Raw genomic sequence first — 18,899 nt, 5'->3', positions numbered from 1 at the left:
GAAGTGGGATGTGGTTCTTGAAGCTTTCCTTCCATACAATGGGACACCTCCCCACAGTGGGTACAGGTGGATTCACATCTCTTTCCCCCAGAAGTGCCAGGTGCTTCCAGGTGGAAGTTTCCAAAGCTTCCTGCTGTGGTGCCAGTGTCTGGGAAGCAAAAGAGTCCTGGGACCAGGACCTGGGATCCCTTCTTCACTCAGGGCTGTGTTTGTTGCCTTTGCCATCACCCATTCAACACAAAACCAGCATGTGTTGGACACTTCATTTCCTACAAAACACAGGCACAATATATCTACTGCTTTTATGCCTTTATGTTGCACTGAAACAGTTAAAAAGTTACTTTGTCATGGTTATGTAAATTCACACACACCTCAAAGGCATTCCAGGTGTCCTGATTTCTGCACTGAAAAAAAGAAACAGAAGAAAAATCAGCCTTTGTAATTGAAGGTCATACTATTAAATTCCAATCTGTTACAAATTCACATAGCCAGGTCGTTATCCTTCTTCTCAAACCAAGTATATAAAGCAAATGGCTGATGGTTTGCAAATATTGCAACATTACCTGGCCACTGCTGAACTGAACAGAAAAACAAAATATAAAGCTACTTTTCACATGCTTCACATATTTCTAGGTTATTCTAGATTCTTCCTAACATGTGATGATTATTCATTTCTGAGGTCTCATAGTGCTCTCTGGACCCAGCATTCAATAATTCTGATATAATTTGACAGAAGTATTTAGTGTTATGTTAAACATAGAACTCTTGCTAATGATCTCTTTCTAATGGATAACTAGTGTGTCAGACATTAATTGCAATGCCAATATTATTAAAAAAAACCCTTTTGGATTAAATACAGTATTCCATTGTTCAGTAGTTTTATGAACATTTAATGCTTTCATTAAAAGGGGTTTTTAGAGGTCATGAAGCACACTTAGTTTCATGCTGCTTTTCAGAGAACTATCAGTTTTGCTGAGATTTTGGGACACGCTGCTCACCTTGGAGTGCAAACACTGTGATGTATTGCAAGTGTGAGAGCATTCACTGACAGCCCCTGCATTTGGGTCACTGTACAAAACGTGCTGCCTGCAAGATTGCTGCTACTGCTGGGCTTTATTTTTTAATAGGGTATTGGGGTTTATTTATTTATTTTTAAACAGCCAACATGACTGGAGTGTTTTTGCTGCTACACCCAAGATGCTCCATGAGGGAGTCAGTGCAAGATCTGCAGCCAGCAGAGCTCAGGAAGCCTCTCAAAGCACCAGCAACTGCAGTGAACGTGGGGGATCCAAAGATGCTGACACACCTAATGGTTCAAAGTGCTCCCTTCCCAACAGGGGAATTCCACAGGAACGTCGTGATCCGCAGGTTCTCGTGCCGGTGCTGTCCCCCAGCTTCTCAAAATATTCTTAAATTGATGTTGCTGACCCTGCTTTAGGTTTTAGAGGCCGAGAGCTTGCGGTGAATTTTGTGTTTGGGCAGTTCCATTCCAGGGGTGAGAGGAGGTTTCCTCCTGTGAGAGGGACAAGCAGATACCACCCTGAGCTGCTGACGAGAGCTCCATGTCTCACTCCGGGCTGATATCACCGAACAACAAATCCTTCCAGGCTGAGGGAGCCAGCTGGGACGCAGAGGGATGGCAGTGCCTTGCATCAGCCCACAGCTCACTGCTGGATGACAGCCTCGCTGCCGGGCTCGGCAGGGAATTCCAGCCAGCCTCCCTCAGCCAGGAGGTCACAGCTGAGGCTCCATCCAAAGGATTGGAGCAAACACAGAGAACGGGCAAGTTCGGGCATCTTTAGGACACCAAAACTATTGAGGAGCCCACGAGGACAAAATAAGATGATGGTTGGTGTCCCATGAGTGAAACTTCTGAAGAAGTGTTTGGAAATACAACAATTTCTTCTGTTCTGTGGCTGCCCAAAAATCAAGGGGCTTTGATTTCTTGGATTTCCCAAGAGGAAGAAAGAGAAGGTTTTGCACTCACAGATGGTTCTCAAAGGGTTTGGTGGGTTTGGACACTGGGAAATGTGAATAAACACCTTTAACCAGGTAGCGTTCATTTCCAGAAGAGAAATTTTTTGGAGTAATTAATTTTTTTGGAGGTGAGGTCCTCCCCATCTTTAGAAACTGAGGAATATACTGCAAACTCATTGCTCAGCATGTGGTATGTGTTCAAAGCAAGTCAACATTTAAGGATTACATTCCATTTCTTTCTGTATAGGGGTTTAATCACAGCACATTCCTCCAGCAGTAACGAGAGCTGGCTGGTGTTATGTCACATTCTTCCCCAGCTTCTGTAATGTTATCAAGAAAGCAAGGCAGTTCTGCCCCTATTATTGAGCTTCTGTGAGTAAATTGAAAGATTAAAACTATTTTCTGGAGGCAGTTTTTAAAAATAAAGATATTTAAAATTATCTGGATTATATTTCGTTCTACTTGTCTTCATTTACTTAATTTCCCAGAGCCTGTCATGGTTGAAATTATATAGACACCACCCCCTAGAGATCATGGAGTTAAAGATGAATTGATCAGAAGAGAATTACACCTCCATTTCCTTTTTCTCTACGATGTCTTTCCATTGTATGTGCATCTGTTAAAGCTAAATGCCTATTTTGCCACCTAATGGTGTAGTTCTGAGGAGTGTTGCAGCAGAATACCCCATGAAGATTTATATATTTAGCAGGTTCCATTTCATTAAAAAAGAAATACATTTGAAATATCCACAGAAGTCCTTTCTTACCATATTTTTTGTAAAGCTTTGTTCATGTGGCAAAACCAATCTAGAAATTCTTTAGAGCATTGTGAAGAACGATGAACATTTTTACCACCAGAGTTCCCTACCTCTCTCCTGATTTGCCTGACTGGCTCACTCCCTTTCCAGGCATTCCTGCTCCATCCACACCTTTGCTTGCAGTGGGCATTGTTCTCCCATCTGTCTCTCTGGCACAGCTTTTCATTCTAAGCCTTCTCCCAGCCAATCATGACCTCTCACCACAGCTAAAGTCCTTCCTAAACTCATTGCAGATCCATCCCATTTTGGTCCTGTTCCTGGATGGAATCCTGTCCTCTGTGGGGGTGCCTTTCCTGCTGCCCTCCCTGTCCCGAGGGATCCAGCCCCGCTGCAGTCACGTATGAAGTGCTCCTGCATTTCAGGAATAAAAACTGGGAACAGAAAGTTCCCCTTTGTACAAAATTCCTTTTTTTTTCCTTCGCAGGTTATGAAAATTGTCAGACTGGAGCATTGTCTGCGTTGCTGGTGAGCAGAACAAAGTGCATTAAGGTGCACATGTGTAAACAGTCTGGCTTTACTCCGTCCCCGTGGCTGCTCCGAGGCCAGGAGAGTTAAACCCGCCGTGGAGGACGCACCTCTCGGAGCCCTGGGATGAAGAAACGCGTCTAGACAGGGGCTCTGGTCCTCACTGAGGCTCCCTTTGGCATGCAGAGGCAATGTTTACGCAAGAGGTCAAGATTCAATCCATTCCTCAAGCTGGAGATGAAGCTTTTCAGGAGAAGAAACGAGGAAGGAAATCCCCACCCGTGCTCCGGCTCCTGCGACAGGGACAGAGCTCGCAGCAGAGACACCGTGGCCCTCGGAGACAGGATGTGTCCTGGGGAAATGATGTGTCTCTGAGGGGAAATGACTGCAGCTGTGGCTACAAAAAAATGCATGAGCTCCCATATCCCAGGATTTTCCAGTGGTTAGTCACTAAGATAACTCCTGAGTCCATCCATCCAGAGCAGATTAGTAACTGATGCACTGATATTCCATGCAGTCCCTTCAGCCTCGTTGTCCCTGCAGTGCTATCCCAGTGCAACTTCAGCAGAGGAAAAGGCAGATTTTAGAGACAGGCACCGAACACCAAATGAACAGTCTTTGTCGAGTGCTTTGAGAACAACACGTTAAATATTCCAGCTGAAATTCCTGAGTTTTCCTGAAGAACCACATGCTCTCTCTTGCAATTGCTCTGCAGGACTTCCTCACCGTGCTTTGTGACTGAAGCAACTGTGGGATCTCATCCTTAGGTTTAGTGGGCTGGTACAAGGAGGTTCCTAGAAGACCTTACAGAACAGGACAGTGGGAAACAGTCTCCTCTGAGTGACACATCCCAAGGATTTACTTTGCTGTACTGCAACATCTGTCTGCAGAAAGTGCCTGACTCCACTGGACACAGTGTGTGTCATCCCAGTGGAACACAGCTCAGACAAATGAAGTGTTCTTGGGAGGACTCTCAGCCCAAACAAGTGTTTAGGAGAGCTGACAGCACTGGTTTGGACCAAGCCATATTATTGAGCCACGGAAGGAATATCAAACCTTCCCTAATCTTTCTTATCCCCCGTGGCCCAGCAGCAGTTTGAAATAATGGCTTTGTGGTCTGCCAGAGCTGAGCTGTGAGATGTCCTGTGCTGCCTCTCTGAGTTTTAATTGTGGTGGTGAAGCAGAGAGCGAGGGGTGCCAGGAGCTGACTCAGATACCTGATCAGCAGTGACACACTGGAATTATCTGCCTCCTTAAACCAGCCTCTTGGCCACTGAACACCCTGCTTGGGCCACAGACACTGTTTAATGCTTTGGGAGAAGTAAAAACTGTTCTGTGATGCACCTTCCATCCATGCAGCCGTGGAAAGCAGAGATGCTTTCCTGGCTCCCCAAAACCCTAGAGCATTCTCTGCTAAGCCTGAAGACTTTGGCACAATTAGCTGGTTCTCATTGGCCATCGTTACTTCTCTAAATATTCAGGGATTAACCTTTCCAGCTTTCCAGAATTCCACATGTCAGGGGTTATGATGAGGTTTAAGAGGACTAAATTATCTCATTCCAATCTGTTGCAGGCACTGTGGCTGTCAGAGATAAATACAGATCCAGATAAGCAGCAGACTGCTCTGGCCATAGAATGTTAGCAGAGAAAGCCTCTTGGGGCAGCACAAGCCACTTAAAACAACCCTCACCTGGTGGTTCTGATTTTTCCCCGTTTCTTCAAGCAAGTGGAAGTTTTTCCACGTGTCTCATACAAGTGACTTCCAAAGGTTTCCATCCAAGAGGCAAGATTAATTCCAGGAAACTTATCGAATTGTGGCAATGTTGTTTGCTTCCACAGGTGGGTGAATCTGCAAGGTTCAAAGATGAAAATAGCTCCCAAAGCCTGAACCCCCTGGGGAGGGTTATTTTCTGCCAGGGGGAAGGAGCCACTCAGAGCCAGCTGAGCTGTCCCAGACTGTGCAAACCACATCTCCCCACAGCTCTGGGAGCTGCTGAAAGGAGCCCAGGCTGTCCAGCTTTGGAAACAATCTGCTTTGTCCTACGTGAATTCTGGAGACATTTATAAACATACTACATGAAAACCAAATCCATAAATAAGCTCAATCGTGACACAAAAGCATTTGCAGGTTCAATAAACACAGCAATCTCTCTTTTTTTGAAAAGAAAATAATTCCTAATACTTTCTGAAGTGCAGAAATACTTAACCTGTCCACAGGCTGTACTGGCTTCTTTTGTGCTTTCTTTTAACAATCACCAACAAGTCCACTGTGAAATCAATGTGGGAGGATTTAAGATAAAGTTTTCTCTGAAAATAGCCCTGAAATATTTAATTCTAGAAATTACAAAGCAAGGCTTCATGCCAGATAAGAACAGCACAGGTATTTAAGTAGGTTAGTGGGTCTAGTGAAGTGCTAAAAGTAACCTAAAGCAAAATCTGTCACCATGTGTCTTGAATCAGCCTTTTATTCTCCACTTGAAACCCTTTAAAATAGAACTGCAGGAAAGGTGGATTTCTCCTTTTCTTTTTAGCAGTAGAATTCAGGGGCAACATATCCAATTAGGCAAGGTGTCTAATGAAAGATGTGACATAATCAGATATAATCAGCCTGCAAGCAGACACATCCAGCCCCTCTGTGCATGTGCAACTCGTTCACTGACTGCTAAATTTAGGGTTTCTTTGAGTAAATGTCATCTCTCATTTGTTCTGCAAAGCTCATTGCACACTCTGGCTGCTACAAATTTAACAAACATTTGGATTGTGTTGCTAGAAAGACATTAGGTTCCAATTTGGGTCTAATACACAGTGGGCTGGCTATGAGGAAGTAAACTTTCCATGCAGTTAAAACGGGTTTTCTTGGTTTTTTTCTTTTCCCCTGTCATGTTTGTTCCTGGGGTATTTTTTCTGTCTGTACAGCACCCTGAACTCTGTTGACAGCTGATAATCCACTGTGCAGTACAGCAGCTCAGGTTTGTGTTCTGCACCTCTGTGGGGTATCTGCAGATGCTCTTGGTTGTACCAAACAAACGTTTTTAAAGGTAGTCTGGACAAAAGCTGGATGCAGGAATGGGCTAATCTGACTTTTCTTAAGTAATTCCTAGGATAATTTGCTGCTAAAATTGGAGTTTTTTTAAAGAAATTATTAGATCCCCATTGTCAGGTTTCCTCAACCCCCTCTGTTTTTCCTTTCTGACTTCACTTACATCTTGTGAAGTTGTCACCATTCCCCCTCTCCTTCTGTTTTCCTTCCCTCATCCCTGTCTGGCCCCAGCCTGCAGGTGTTGATTTACTCTCAGGTACAGATGGGTAACGGCTTCAATTTGAGCAACTACATAAACCAATATTTCTACAAGGCAGAAAAATTCCTGCTCAGCTCAAGTCCAGCTTCCCAGAGCAGTTCTTTGGAAGTGGAAGGTGGATGTCCTGTCTGCCCCATCCCCCTGCCCCGATTTCCCTGCACTGGGAATGTTCTCTCTATTCTGAGTTCTATGAACTGCAGCAATGGGGTTTGGGGTTTTATTTTTTTTAGCCATTAGGGGAAAGGAAATGACATATGGAGAGAATTCAAGTCCCTCCTCATTCCTAGAGAGTCTGTCCAGAACGTTGGAGTGCTGAGCTCCATCCAAGTGTCGTTTCCTGCTCACAATTGGGAAGGGGAGCTGGGGGTGGGAGGAGAGACGGATACGTCACATTAAATTGCTGCTTCTGATTAACAGCACATTCTGCAAATGATTTCACAGCGTTGCTTTGAACACAAACTGAGCCTCTGCAGCCCAAATATGTGTAGCAACCCACTGATGAAAGGGCTATTTTTACATCTGGTTCACAGAGTGGGTAAAAATGAAGTGGTTGGGACGGTGGAAATGGGCTCTGGAGATTTCTCCAGATTTTCTGATAACTTTTTACCTCCAGTCTTCCACAAGCCCACAGAGCACTGTCACACACTCCTGTGGCACAGCTGTTTCACCACTGGGAACCTGCACACAGAGCAATCTGGTACAGAGAACAAATCAGGCAGCTTTCCACTATTTTAGATCTATTTATGTACATGACCCCATGACTTATAAATATATAAAGATATATAAATCCCACCTTTAAAAGGTGACCCCATGATTTCCATTTCACATTGCAATGCCAAGTCGAGAAGGATATGGAGGAGAACAATTCCTCACTACACTGCACCTCTTTTGCTGAGCTCACAGGTTGATCCAACCTCCTCCCCAGTGAAACCAGTGATTTTGCTTTCAGTGTGTCAGTCAGCTGAAACTCCCTCCCTGCTCCATGATTTACACATCAGTGCTGGAGCTGGCCCATTGTTTTATTTAGTTGATCAGCACAACATGTTAATGTGGTCCAGCAAGTTGTGCTTGGTAAGGACAGACAGGATTTTTCTCCATCCTGCTATCATTTTTCTCTGCTCTCCTCGTGCTTTTAAATCCCAGCTCCACTTCCCTCCCACTAATGACACTCCCCAGGGCAGTGGGTGAACTGCAACCTGGAAAGTGGCCACGGCTCTTCCACGAAATCTTCTGGCTTCTGCGGAAGAGCGTCCATTTCCTGGAGCCAGCCCGAGACAGGCAGTGCTGTGCAGTCAGGAACAGCACTGCAATCCACGACCCCTGATCCACAGGAGGTGCTGGAAACTCCCAGCAATCAATTCCCTCTTCCCCGTGTCCACAGGGGGAGTTTCTGCCTGACTCGTGGCAGTGCCATTCCCTGGATCAGTGAGTTTTCCAAACACACAGTGAACAACTTTACACACCTGGAGCTGAAATTCCAAAGTTTTCTGAAGTTTCCAGTTGCCTTGGGTACAACCCCTGCCAGCCTGAGGAAGGGTCCTCTAATTCCCTCTTAGACTTTTCTCCTGTTCCTCTGAAGGCCAAAGGGTTAATGTGTTCCCTATAAGTTCTAAGTGAAAGTCCCAACATTTTCCATTATAGGTCAAATATCAGCAGACCCAATTAACCTGCATTAATTACTTCTGTTTTGACTAGCAGTGCTCCATCCCCAAATTGCACCCTCTCCCAAAGTCTTAAATCTATGTTGTACCTTATCAGAGAAGAGCTCCAGTACTCCTGGGACAATCCCATGCTCAGGAAGAGCAGAACTGTGAGCAGAGGTGCTGTGGGTTAACAGAGGAATGGACAGCAGGATTCCCAGGCTCCAGGTGAGTTCTGCCAGCTACTTTCTGAATGCCTGTGGATAGTTATGTCTCAGTTTGCTCCACTGTAAAATAGATTTAGGAATAGAAGAGAGCTGTGAAATGTTGTTGGTAGTGGATTCCTCCTCCTGCAAACTTCCAGCTGTTCCTTTTTGCTGGTATTCCTGTGGCTCTGTGCAATTTAAATCATTCTGGAGAGAATAGCAGGAAGCAGCTTTGCTTGAGAGAATATTTCAGTCTAATTTCTACTCATTTAACCATCTCTGGCTTTTCCACAGTTTAAACTGTTCTTCCTGCAGGGGCAGAACAGACTCGCTGCTGAACCCCAGGACTGCAAAGCCTCTGCCATCCTTCCAAAGCCTGGCACCTTTGGGAACAGCAAGTGGAACAGTCACCCAGGAGCATCTGCTGGCATGACTTTGGACATCTCAGGCTGAAGTCTTGCCACCCCTCCACAGATAAAACAGCGTTAGCAACAACTGCATTCCAAGGCAGTTGATGTCAGCAGGGGGCTGGTTTTGTTGCTCTCAGCACAGAGGAGTTGGCAGATTGACACACAGGCCACCAGACATTTATTCCAGCCCTTATCCTGAATTAGGCATTTGAGAAATAAAGAGGACAAGCTCTTAAACCTGACCAAAAAAAACCCAAACCCCACAAACCCAGAACCAGGAGCAATAATAATAATAATGATTCTCCTCTCCCTTTTTGCTCCTACCACTTCTTTTAAAGCTGGAGGTGCAGCCTGGTAGGTGACTGTGATCCCAAACTCAGAAATAGTTTGCATTTTCTTAGAATAAGGAGTGACTCACCCCAGTCACTTACTCATAATCACTGTAGATTGTTGCTTGTGGAAATAGGTGCTGCCAACAGGGCTCGTTGGTGGGCAGGCTGAACACATTTTCCTTGGATAAAAACAGTGTCTCAGTCCCAGAAAGTTAATTATTAAGCCACTGAGCTGTCAGGCATCTGGAGAAGAATTTGCAGTGTTCTATTCTTAACTCAATATATTAGATAAATCTGAAACAATTAATTCAGGGGAGAAATAAAAAAAAAAAAAAAAAAAGGAGATAACACTATTGAACAAGTGTTCTGTGTTCTCAGATATACATACACAGAGACAGAAAAGCCAGACTAACTACATATATGCTAAAGAGCAATTAAATCAAGGATTTGGGTTTTAAATAACAGTACCCCGACTTTAACAGGGCTTTCAAAAAGGCTGTATCTTATATTCAACATTTAATCTGGTTAAATATTTGGAAGTTAGCACAGAGATGCTTTACGTGACTACAAAGGCTTTATCTCAGTGTTTTTAACTGGAAAAGGGAGCGGATCCCAGCTGGGTATTCCAGGTGGGATTTTCCCACCTCATCCAGCGGCGAGCGGGACCGGGAGGCGCCGGCACCGCCCTCTGCCGGCACAGCCCGTGCTTTGCAGCCCCCAAAATTCGGGATTCCGAGTTCTCGAGGGGTTTGTGTCATTGCCCGTATAAACCCACGGACAGGGAAGGAACGATTCACCGGTTAAAGCTGACTCGGCACAGTTTGTTTTCTACCGGTTAATTGTTTCGGTTCCCTGCAGTTACACAGAAAATCATCGTTTTACAGGTGATGGGTTTAGGTCAGGGCTCGAGGTTTCACAAAGCCAAGGACAGAGGAGGCTTCACTGCAGGTGTGTAAATGCCCTGTTTGATTTCCTCGAGGTTTGAGCAGTGCAGGGAAGGTGGATCTTTCCCCTTGGTGTAAATACCAAACTCTAGCACCAAAGATGCTGCAGTATCCATGATGTCAGACTGTTCTCCTGGGGTTGGCACTGTCCAGCTGCTTCCAGAGATTCCAAGTGCCACCTGCAGCTCATCCCTCAGCATAGGGGACAGGCAGGGCTGGGAACTCCAAAGGTGACAAATGCACGAGCCAAAACCAGATCCTTTCATTTAGAATAAAAGAGTTTTTTTGGTTTTGTATTTGGGGTTTTTATTCCCCTCCTGCATCAAGGCAGAAGCAAAGCCAATGGGAATTCTGGGAGAATTGCCTGCATGTTACATTTTCCCCCCTACCTTTAATTTATAAAGTTACAGGCTATGGTCCAATTAAGTCATGCCTATAAAACACCTACCCCTGAACTCTGAGCTCTCCTGCACCATCACTGGAGCTAGAGTTGCTCAGAGAGCTGAGGAAATAGATATTCCAACACATTTGACTCCTGGGAGGTTCCAGTTAAATACCTCAATCCAAGATTTTCCAAAAAGCTGGAAAACAAAACTACAGTTCTTCCTCTCCACTCACTGCCCACCCTGCACAACTACCTCTAAAGAGAGAGTGGGTTCCTGGAAGTAATGGTTTTAGAAATGCAGGGAACACAAATTCCAAGAAAAGACCTTCGTTTTTCCTTTCTAGAGCACAAAACAGCTTCAAAACCCTTCCTCTACCCTGAACATCTGCACAACTGGTTAACTGCTGTACTTACCCCTCCTCCACACTATTACCTGCACTTAAGTAGCACTTCTAGTCCTTAAATATTCCTCCAAGAGGCAGAAGCCAGTTTAGCTCAGTTATGAACAGGACAAGATGAATCAGGTTTCTATAGGAAACCTTTGGAGAGAAGCAGCAATTCCTTGGTCCTGCAGCAACAGAAGGCAGAGCTTGAGGTGACCAAGCTGTTCTAAACCCATCATCTTCAGCACTGAATCTCTCCCAGTTCACACTTACATTGGTGCCATTATCTACTTTTGACTAATTTTACTTACCCTATCACAATCAGCCTTTAAAAGAGCAAGTGACACAGCTGAATTGGATGTACTGATAACACTTTATTGAACTTCAAGTAAATCCTCTTTTAAAAGCCTGTTGTGTGTTGCACAGCAACAGGTCAGGTAGAAGGTTGGGGGCCTGCAGAGTGGTGGCTCATGCTCTGGGACAGGCCTGCATTGCTCACTTTGCAGTCTTACCCCTGACAAGGACAGAAAGAGGAAGTATTTACAAGCAGACCTCAGAGAAGGACAATTACAGTTAGGAATTCACAGATGTAGAAAGTTTGAACTGTTCAAGTATGTTTTGGTTGGATAAAGTGCTACAGGACACAGAAAAGGCAGTAAAGACAAAAGGAATTATTAAGACAAAAAGGTGGCAGTCATTTATGTGCTAAACCACTTGTAGGTGGCTGCAGTATCTGCAAGACCTAGAAGTTGAAAGAATTGGGGGTGTTGCCCTGGATTTGGAAAGTGTAGCTGTCAGCAGTTGAATCTGGTACAACGTTTTGGTCTTCCTCCTCCTAAAAGGAAAACAAGAGAGTGTTGAAACAGGAGTAGCATTTTAACCTAGTAGTCAGTGCTAGAGTAAAAAATGAAAGTGGAAATAAAACCCTGCAACCACTTACTTCTGCTGAGAAGTATTTCTCAATGATGGTGGATGAGGCTCTGTACACTTGTTCATTTTCATGTGACTGGAGAGCTTCAATTTTGTCCAGACCTCCACACTCCTCAATCATGAGGCAAAGCTTTTCAGTCTCATTAATCTTCTCAGCAGCCTGTGAGAGAAAAGCATGGAATCACCTCGGGAAGGGTGGATGGCAGCACTACTGGAGAGCCAACAGCAACAGCTTGGGCAATAACAGAGCTTACTGCACCCACATACCAGGAAGATATTGGAAACAGCATCCAGGATAACCAGCACAGTTTTGCTGTCCTTAGTTGTGAGGAGATTCAGCAGTGGTTCAAGAACACCAGCCTGAACGAGGTACACGATCTGGTCAATTGTCCCACCGCTCGTGTAGTTCGTCACGGCCCACACAGCTTCCTTCTGAGACTTGAAATCCCCCTGCAGAGGTGAAAAAGCAGAGTGTTTGAACACAGACAGCAGTAAGAGGAAAAGCCCCAACATGGTAAATGTAGCTCTTGCTCACCTTCCTCAGGATGCCAATGAGATAAGGCACCAACCCGTGGTCCACCACCCGCTGGATCTGATCCTGGCGCCCAGCAGTGATGTTGGACATGGTCCAGGCTGCTTCCTTCTGAATGTTGTTTTTATGGTGAGAAAGGAGACTTGGAAAGACAGCAAGTGCTCCTGAGTCAATAACGAGCTGTGTCTGCTCATCAGTACCAGTGACAATGTTTCCTATGGCTCGTAGGGAAGGAGTCTGAAACAAAGAGGAAGGTAATACTGAGGAAACTCGTTCAAAACCAGATGAGATTATATCAAATACAGCCATACTTGTTGCCCACCCGCTCTGACCTTCCCAGTTAACAGCATGATATGCTCTGCACAAGGAGTTTCAGGTTCCTGGTTAGCATTGCACAGGCAGACATTAAGGGTGCTAAGACTGCACACTTTCCAAGGCCCATCTGCAAACAACCACCCAGCACAGAGCTCAGGAAAACTGCCTGCCAAGTATGAATGCAGCTGTATTATACTGTAATTACAGTGAGCACATAGCCCACTTGTGAACACTGTCCTGAGAAGCTGGGTTTGCAACAGCAGCTTAAAGGCAAGCTTTAAAGGCTGTTGACTGTTGTGCTGGGCTGTGAGTTAAAGATTACATGAAGCAGTTTGATAGTCACCACCACAAAGCAGTCTGCCTTGAGTGGAACCAGTCTCTACATAAGGCAGAATCTCAGGTCTCACCTACTCAAACCTAGAACAAGGATCTGTCTGATGTATGAGAGGAACCATTCAGTCACATGGACACTACTTGTTTTATCCCTGATTCAGATGAAGCAACATCAACCTGCACATCCAATAACTCACCGTTATTGGCAGTTCACTACACCCCAGGAGCCTCACGAGCTGTGGCACCAACCCCGTTTTCACAACGACCTCTATCCTGTCATTGGAACCGTCTGTGAGGTAGGAGATGGCCCAGCAGGTGTCTGCCAGCACCTCGGGGTCGTCGTGGTGCAGGAGGCGGACCAGGGTGGGCAGGATCTGCTGGATGGCCTCGATGGGAGGGGCGGGGTTCTTGTTGCGACACAGGTTTGAGAGGGTCCAGGTGACGTTGCGCAGGTATCCCGACTGCAGGGGTGGAGATGGAGGGTTAGGAATGGTTTAATTTGCTTTCCCTCACCCAGTCATTGCAACAGGAGTCCCACTGCACACTTACAGCCAGGGAGGAGAGGTCAGGAACAGCCAGGAGACTCAGCAGAGGCTCGATTGCACCGTATTTAATAACCAGATCTCTGTAGGCAGAGCCATCCCCTGGGAAAACAGGAAAAACAGCCAAGTGAAGACCAGAACAGAGGTGCACACGATCATTATGTGTCAGAGGATTAGTTCTTCTCCTGCTTAAGGAAGGGTAGAAGAAATAAGGAGACAAAGGGACTGCTGCCATGGTGAAATCATATGACAGGCATGTGTTTTTCTAATCAAGCCACTGAGTTTAAATTTTTTTGTGTTGGAAGAAGTAATCTTTTCTATACATTTTTTCTTAGGAGTTCATAAACATGTAAATCCCTGCTTAATTGTTTGGAAACATAGCTCAGCCCTACCCCTAGATCAGAGCTTCCCCCACCAATATGGGACTTAAAATGCATTATGATCATCTGTTGCATGATTGACTGCTACAGGATAATGCTGATGGAATGTCAGAGTTTGACTGAAAGGTCAATATTGCAAGATATAAAAAATACTTTATCATTGAGTTTAAAGCTCTAGGGACAAGTTTCCTTAAAACTCCAATCAAACATGGCTTTCAATCAAGCTCATTTTCTCTGTGTGAGGATTCACTATTTCCTGAAAGGCACAGCTGTTGGACCACAATAGCAAATACAGTATTTAACTATATTATTTATTTTGACAATGTTTTTGAAGAATGGAGCCAACACTGGCAGACCAAGTAATCCCAAAAGGAGCACGAGAAACTTAAGTATATAAATACTTTCTCCACCAGCAAGCATCTGTTTCAAAGCAAGGAATATTGGCCATTACATACACAATGATGAGTCACCTGTTACCAACAAGCTGTACTTGGTGTGTTGACTGGAAGGGAGGAAAGTCACAAAAGCATTAAGTGAGAGACATGAGAAAGGTTTGTGTTGTAGCATGTTTGGAGATCCACCAAACCTGGAAGCAGCGCCCACAGTACCACCCCCAGGTTGCCAAGCATTGCATGAGCCACCCCACAGCAGGTCTGAAGACAGAGAGCTGCTCTGTAGAGCAGAGCATGTCGTTACTTGAACGCCAGTGGGGCAGAGCTCCCCAGCAGCTCAGCCCTGCAGGAGTGGTGAATCAGAGCTGTGCAGCACAGGGACATACCTGCAATGTTCCCCAGGGCCCACACAGCCTGCTCACTGATGTGGGTGTGGGGGGAGGCCAGCAGGGAAATGAAGGCTGGGATGGCCCCTCCATCCACCACGGCCTTGGTTTGCTCTGAGGTGCCCGAGGCGATGTTGGTGAGTGCCCAGGCAGACTCGAACTGGATGGGACTGCACTCTGCTCTGCCCAGGAACGACACCAGCTTGGGGATCAGACCAGCCCGGATTATGTTGTCTATTGGGGGCTGCTTCTCTCTTGAGAGGAGTTTCCTAGGGAGGAAGGCAAACAGAAAGTATTATTTTACCTTATTGTTCTGATCTCTGCAAGCAAAACAGCCTTAAAACAAAAACAATTAAAAAAGTGTAGCATTGTCTTAACATTCAGAGAAGGCAACACAGCACAGCATAAAGGAGAAATGCAGACAAGCTGAACAGCAGCTTTCTAAGCCTCTGCTAACACAGGGTTTGGCATGTCTATACTGCCTGAGAGAGGTTCTGTTCAGCCTCTGAAACAAAGCAGACATGCAGGAGTCATAATACATCTGAATTGCTGAAGGTTTCTCAGCAGAGGTTAATGACTGCCAGGAGCAGCACTGCAGCAATACACAGGCTTGCTACTCTGGAAGGAGAGAAGAAACTTGGCATACTTCAAACTCCAGTCATCTTAACTCTTCACAGTATTCCAAGGTGGAATATGCACATGCAGCCACTTGGGCAATGCTGTCCCCTTGCCTGGTTACCGGCTTGCACAGCTGAGTTTGATACCTCTTCACTGCTTACCTGGCAGCTTGAGTAGCCTGCAGCTGCAGCTCCATATTGTTACTATTGACTCCTTTGACTATTTCTTCAACTGACCAGTGTGCCAGAACCTGTACAATAAAATAACAGTAAAATAAAAATGAAGGCTTTGTTGGGAGAGGAATGTGTATTCCTGACCACAGAGGGCTTTCACACAATAGCATGAATGTGCTCCAGTTTACAACCACTTTGCTTATTGTCACCACCCTGTGATCCTCCAAAACCCCATTAGCTACAGCTTTACCTGCAGTCATCTGAACTGCTGGAAGCTTTCTTAAACAAGTGCTGTACACCAGTTATACTGAGCTTAAACTGCAGCTTCAGCCAGTTGTATTTAAGAGTGCTTTCCATCAGAGCTGATGGTACAGAGGCTTCACTGGTTAGTGCACAGGTAGCAGTGCTGTCCCCCAAGAAGGGATTCACACTGGCCTGGCTGCAGGAGCTCCCATTGCAAGGCTGCAGGTGTGTTCATTGCAGGTACCCGCTTACCTGATTGCCCTTGTTCTCCTGAAGGGGAGAAGTTGCATCGTCGGGTAAAGTGCTCACGTTTCTTCTTTTAAGCATCTGGTCGTCTTTCTTGGCTTTCCTCAGCTCCACATTGACTTCAATGCGCCGCCTTCTCATCTCCTGCAGGACACACATCGAGTGAGTTCTTGGTTTTAGCAACTGATGTCTAAAGAGATGATGGCTGGCTAAAAGCGCTGATTGCACCAGGATACTCACTGTGCTGTCCTTCCCTTTGTTCTTGAACCTGTTCAATCGAGCTGATGGTGTACTGGCATTCTCATTTGTAGACATCTCGCTTGCTGGGTTTGTGAGAGGGGCAGATAAAGACAAGCCTGAAAACAGCAAATAAACAGCGAGTTTACTCCACCAAAGTTAACTTAAAAATTTGGATCAATACTCGAGAATGAGAGGCACTTATTTGTATTAGATACAATAACAGCCTCTGACTTGGTCAACAGCTGCCTCTTTAAACAGCCCGATGTTACAGCAAAGCCTTAGCACCAACACAAAAGCAGAAGACATTCTCATACCGTTTTAAGACACTTTCAACCACAAATATTGCCAGAGTCGTTACTTTTAGGAGCAAGATAGATCTTCCTTCCCGCAGAGAGCACACACCCTTTTAAATACTATTTGAACGCTTCTTTCGCTGCGTCACGTACTCGTGCCGCACAGGATCCCACCCAGTCCCACCTCGACCCTTCTGGGAGAGAACAGCGAGCACAGGGCAGTTCGCTAAGCCGGTGCAGCCAGCAGCAAACAGCAACGGCTACACGGCTAACGAGGCAAACCCCTGCCCCTCGGCCTGACCCACCGCGGCCACAACCTCGCCGGAGCAACAGCCTGCACAAGGATACAGCGGGAGACACCAGCTCTGTCAGCACAGACTCGGGAGGCTCCGCAGGGAGGCCCCGGCAGGGATTGCCGGCGGAGCAGGGCCCCGCCTGACGGAGCAGCGCACGGCCCGCACCCCCCACGGCCCCCACCCGTGCCGCGCTGTGCCGCGCTGTCCCGCCCAGGCCCGCACCCGGCCCCCACCCGTGCCGCGGTGCCGCCGGTGCCGCCGCCTGAGCCTCACGCTGCCAGCACTGCCCCGGCCGCCTCACGCGGCCCTTTAAATTTCCCGCGGCCGCGCGCAGCCATTGGCCAGTTCGAGCCAAAGCAGCGCCCTGATTGGCCGGTTTGAAAGCAGCTCGACACGCGTGGACGGGGCGGGCCCGGTACGACGTCGCGTGGCCACACGCCCCGGTGCCGCGGGGCACGCCGGGAGCTGTAGTCCCGGGGCCCGGCCCGGCCCGGCGGGGTTTGTACCCCCGGAGGGGTTTGGGGCAGAAACACCCATTTCCTCACGCACGGCCCGCGTTCTGCCCCAGTGACCGGCAGGGTGCTCCTGAGACAAGGGCATGGAGCGGCAGGATGAGGGGGAATGGCTTCCCGCTGCCGGAGGGCAGAGTTGGATGGGATATTGGGAAGGAATTCTTCCCTGTGAGGGTGGGCAGGCCCTGGCACAGGTTGCCCAGAGAAGCTGTGGCTGCCCCATCCCTGGAAGTGTCCAAGGCCAGGTTGGAGCAATCTGGGCTAGTGGAAGGTGTCCCTGCCCATGGCAGGACGTGGACTTGGATCATCCTTAAGGTCCCCTCTCAACCCACTCTGTGATTCCATGATTCCAAGACCCCCTGTGTTGTCTCCCTGAAGCACAGTGCATAGGAAGTTAGATGTGAGGCTGCAGCTGAAGGCAATTCCACAGCCATCAGGGCAGATAAAATTAAATCCTATGGAATAACCAAAGGATTCCTGTCCTTGTGCATGGCCTGAAGAGGAACAGGTCTGGGATTGCTTCCCATGGGTTTGGCCTGCTCATGAGGAATGGAATACAAAAGAATACCCTCTTTCACAGGGGATGTAATTCAAATCAAAAAATAAAACCTGTGGAAAAACATGACTCTGACAGCACCTCCAACATCTCAATATACCTACAAAGTGCAACTCAGATAGAGAAGCATCAGGGATGCACCCATTTGTGTGCTAAACCATTACATTAAACCACTTTATGCTGGCCTGTAGATACATACAGTAGTGGAAGGGGAATTACCAGTGACACCTTACACAGTGTTTTGGTTTTGGGCCTTACAGTTCTGAGCTTCCTAAAGAAAATCACAAAAACAGCCAAGTAAGAGCAGGGAAGTCAAGAGAAGAGAGGCACACTACTCAAAAAGGGAGACATTTAAAAAGACTAATTTGACGGGGAACAAAAGCAGCTCAAAACCAGAAATCGAGATAAAACACCTGCTGTCCTGAAGGCTCGGAAGGTCGGCATGAAGGAATCGCACTGGGTCATGGATCGCTGGCAGTGCAGGGTCCAGAGCAGCAAAACCTGGGCACAGGGATGGGTGTTGAGGGCAGGGAGAGAGCCAGGAGTGCCCGGGACAGCCAGGGGGTGTGTGAGGGGCTGCGGGCGGTGTGGGGCCTGAGGGAGGTGAACCAGTCCCAAGGGCTGCTACTGGCACAGCCGAGCCGTGGAGAGGCGGAGGGAGGCCAGAGAAAGGGCACGGTGGGACTGAGGTAATGGGGCTGCAGGGGGTGTGAGGTGGTAAAAAGGGCTGTGAGGGGAGACTGAGCCGCGAGGGGTGAGAGCCGTGAGGGGAGAAGGGCCCCTGAGGAGAGAAGTGTGGAACAGCCGGCAAGGTATGCGGGATCCACGGCCAGGGTGGGACAGTGTCAGGAGAGTGAACGTCGGGAGCCGGTGACGGGAAGAGTTTCGGGACGGGGGGTGACGAGGCTGCCGCGCTCCCGCCGGGCGCTCTGAGGGGCTCTGAGGGGCGGGCGGGGCTCGGGGGCCCCGCGGCCAATGGCGGCCAAAGGCGGGCGGGGGGGGCGGGGCCGGCGGCGCCGGGCGGGGCTCTTGTGGGGCGGCGCGCGCAGGCTCC

The 18,899-nt window shown here is 47.4% G+C and overlaps 1 protein-coding gene and 1 long non-coding RNA gene across 3 annotated transcripts; both read right to left on the bottom strand.

The window, feature by feature from the left end:
* Positions 1–306: 306 nt before the first annotated feature.
* LOC126641871 (uncharacterized) lies at positions 307–9,336 on the bottom strand. Its single transcript, XR_007629311.1, has 4 exons — positions 9,246–9,336; positions 8,309–8,485; positions 4,950–5,108; positions 307–404 (listed from the first exon to the last, which is right to left on the bottom strand). It is a non-coding gene; the product is annotated as an uncharacterized LOC126641871 (long non-coding RNA).
* Positions 9,337–11,212: 1,876 nt separating this feature from the next.
* Positions 11,213–18,343, bottom strand: KPNA2 (karyopherin subunit alpha 2). 2 transcript variants are annotated; one of them, XM_050318996.1, is made up of 11 exons: positions 18,259–18,343; positions 16,189–16,304; positions 15,955–16,092; positions 15,448–15,536; positions 14,669–14,937; positions 13,518–13,612; positions 13,166–13,429; positions 12,324–12,557; positions 12,056–12,238; positions 11,799–11,948; positions 11,213–11,693 (listed from the first exon to the last, which is right to left on the bottom strand). In XM_050318996.1, exons 1-11 carry the CDS (start codon positions 18,308–18,310, stop codon positions 11,601–11,603), a joined length of 1,683 nt encoding a protein of 560 aa, XP_050174953.1. In that variant the 5' UTR covers positions 18,311–18,343; the 3' UTR covers positions 11,213–11,600. The 2 variants fall into 2 exon arrangements, with proteins under 2 accessions (XP_050174953.1, XP_050174954.1); XM_050318997.1 differs by lacking the exon at positions 18,259–18,343 and adding an exon at positions 17,011–17,046.
* Between the last annotated feature and the right edge of the window lie 556 nt (positions 18,344–18,899).

This window comes from Myiozetetes cayanensis, unplaced genomic scaffold (assembly GCF_022539395.1).
Source record: "Myiozetetes cayanensis isolate MyiCay16 unplaced genomic scaffold, myiCay2020 scf22, whole genome shotgun sequence".
In the NCBI taxonomy this organism is placed as follows: domain Eukaryota; kingdom Metazoa; phylum Chordata; class Aves; order Passeriformes; family Tyrannidae; genus Myiozetetes; species Myiozetetes cayanensis.
The sequence above is the reverse complement of the archived record's forward strand: the minus strand, read 5'-3'. Positions and strand labels throughout refer to the sequence as shown.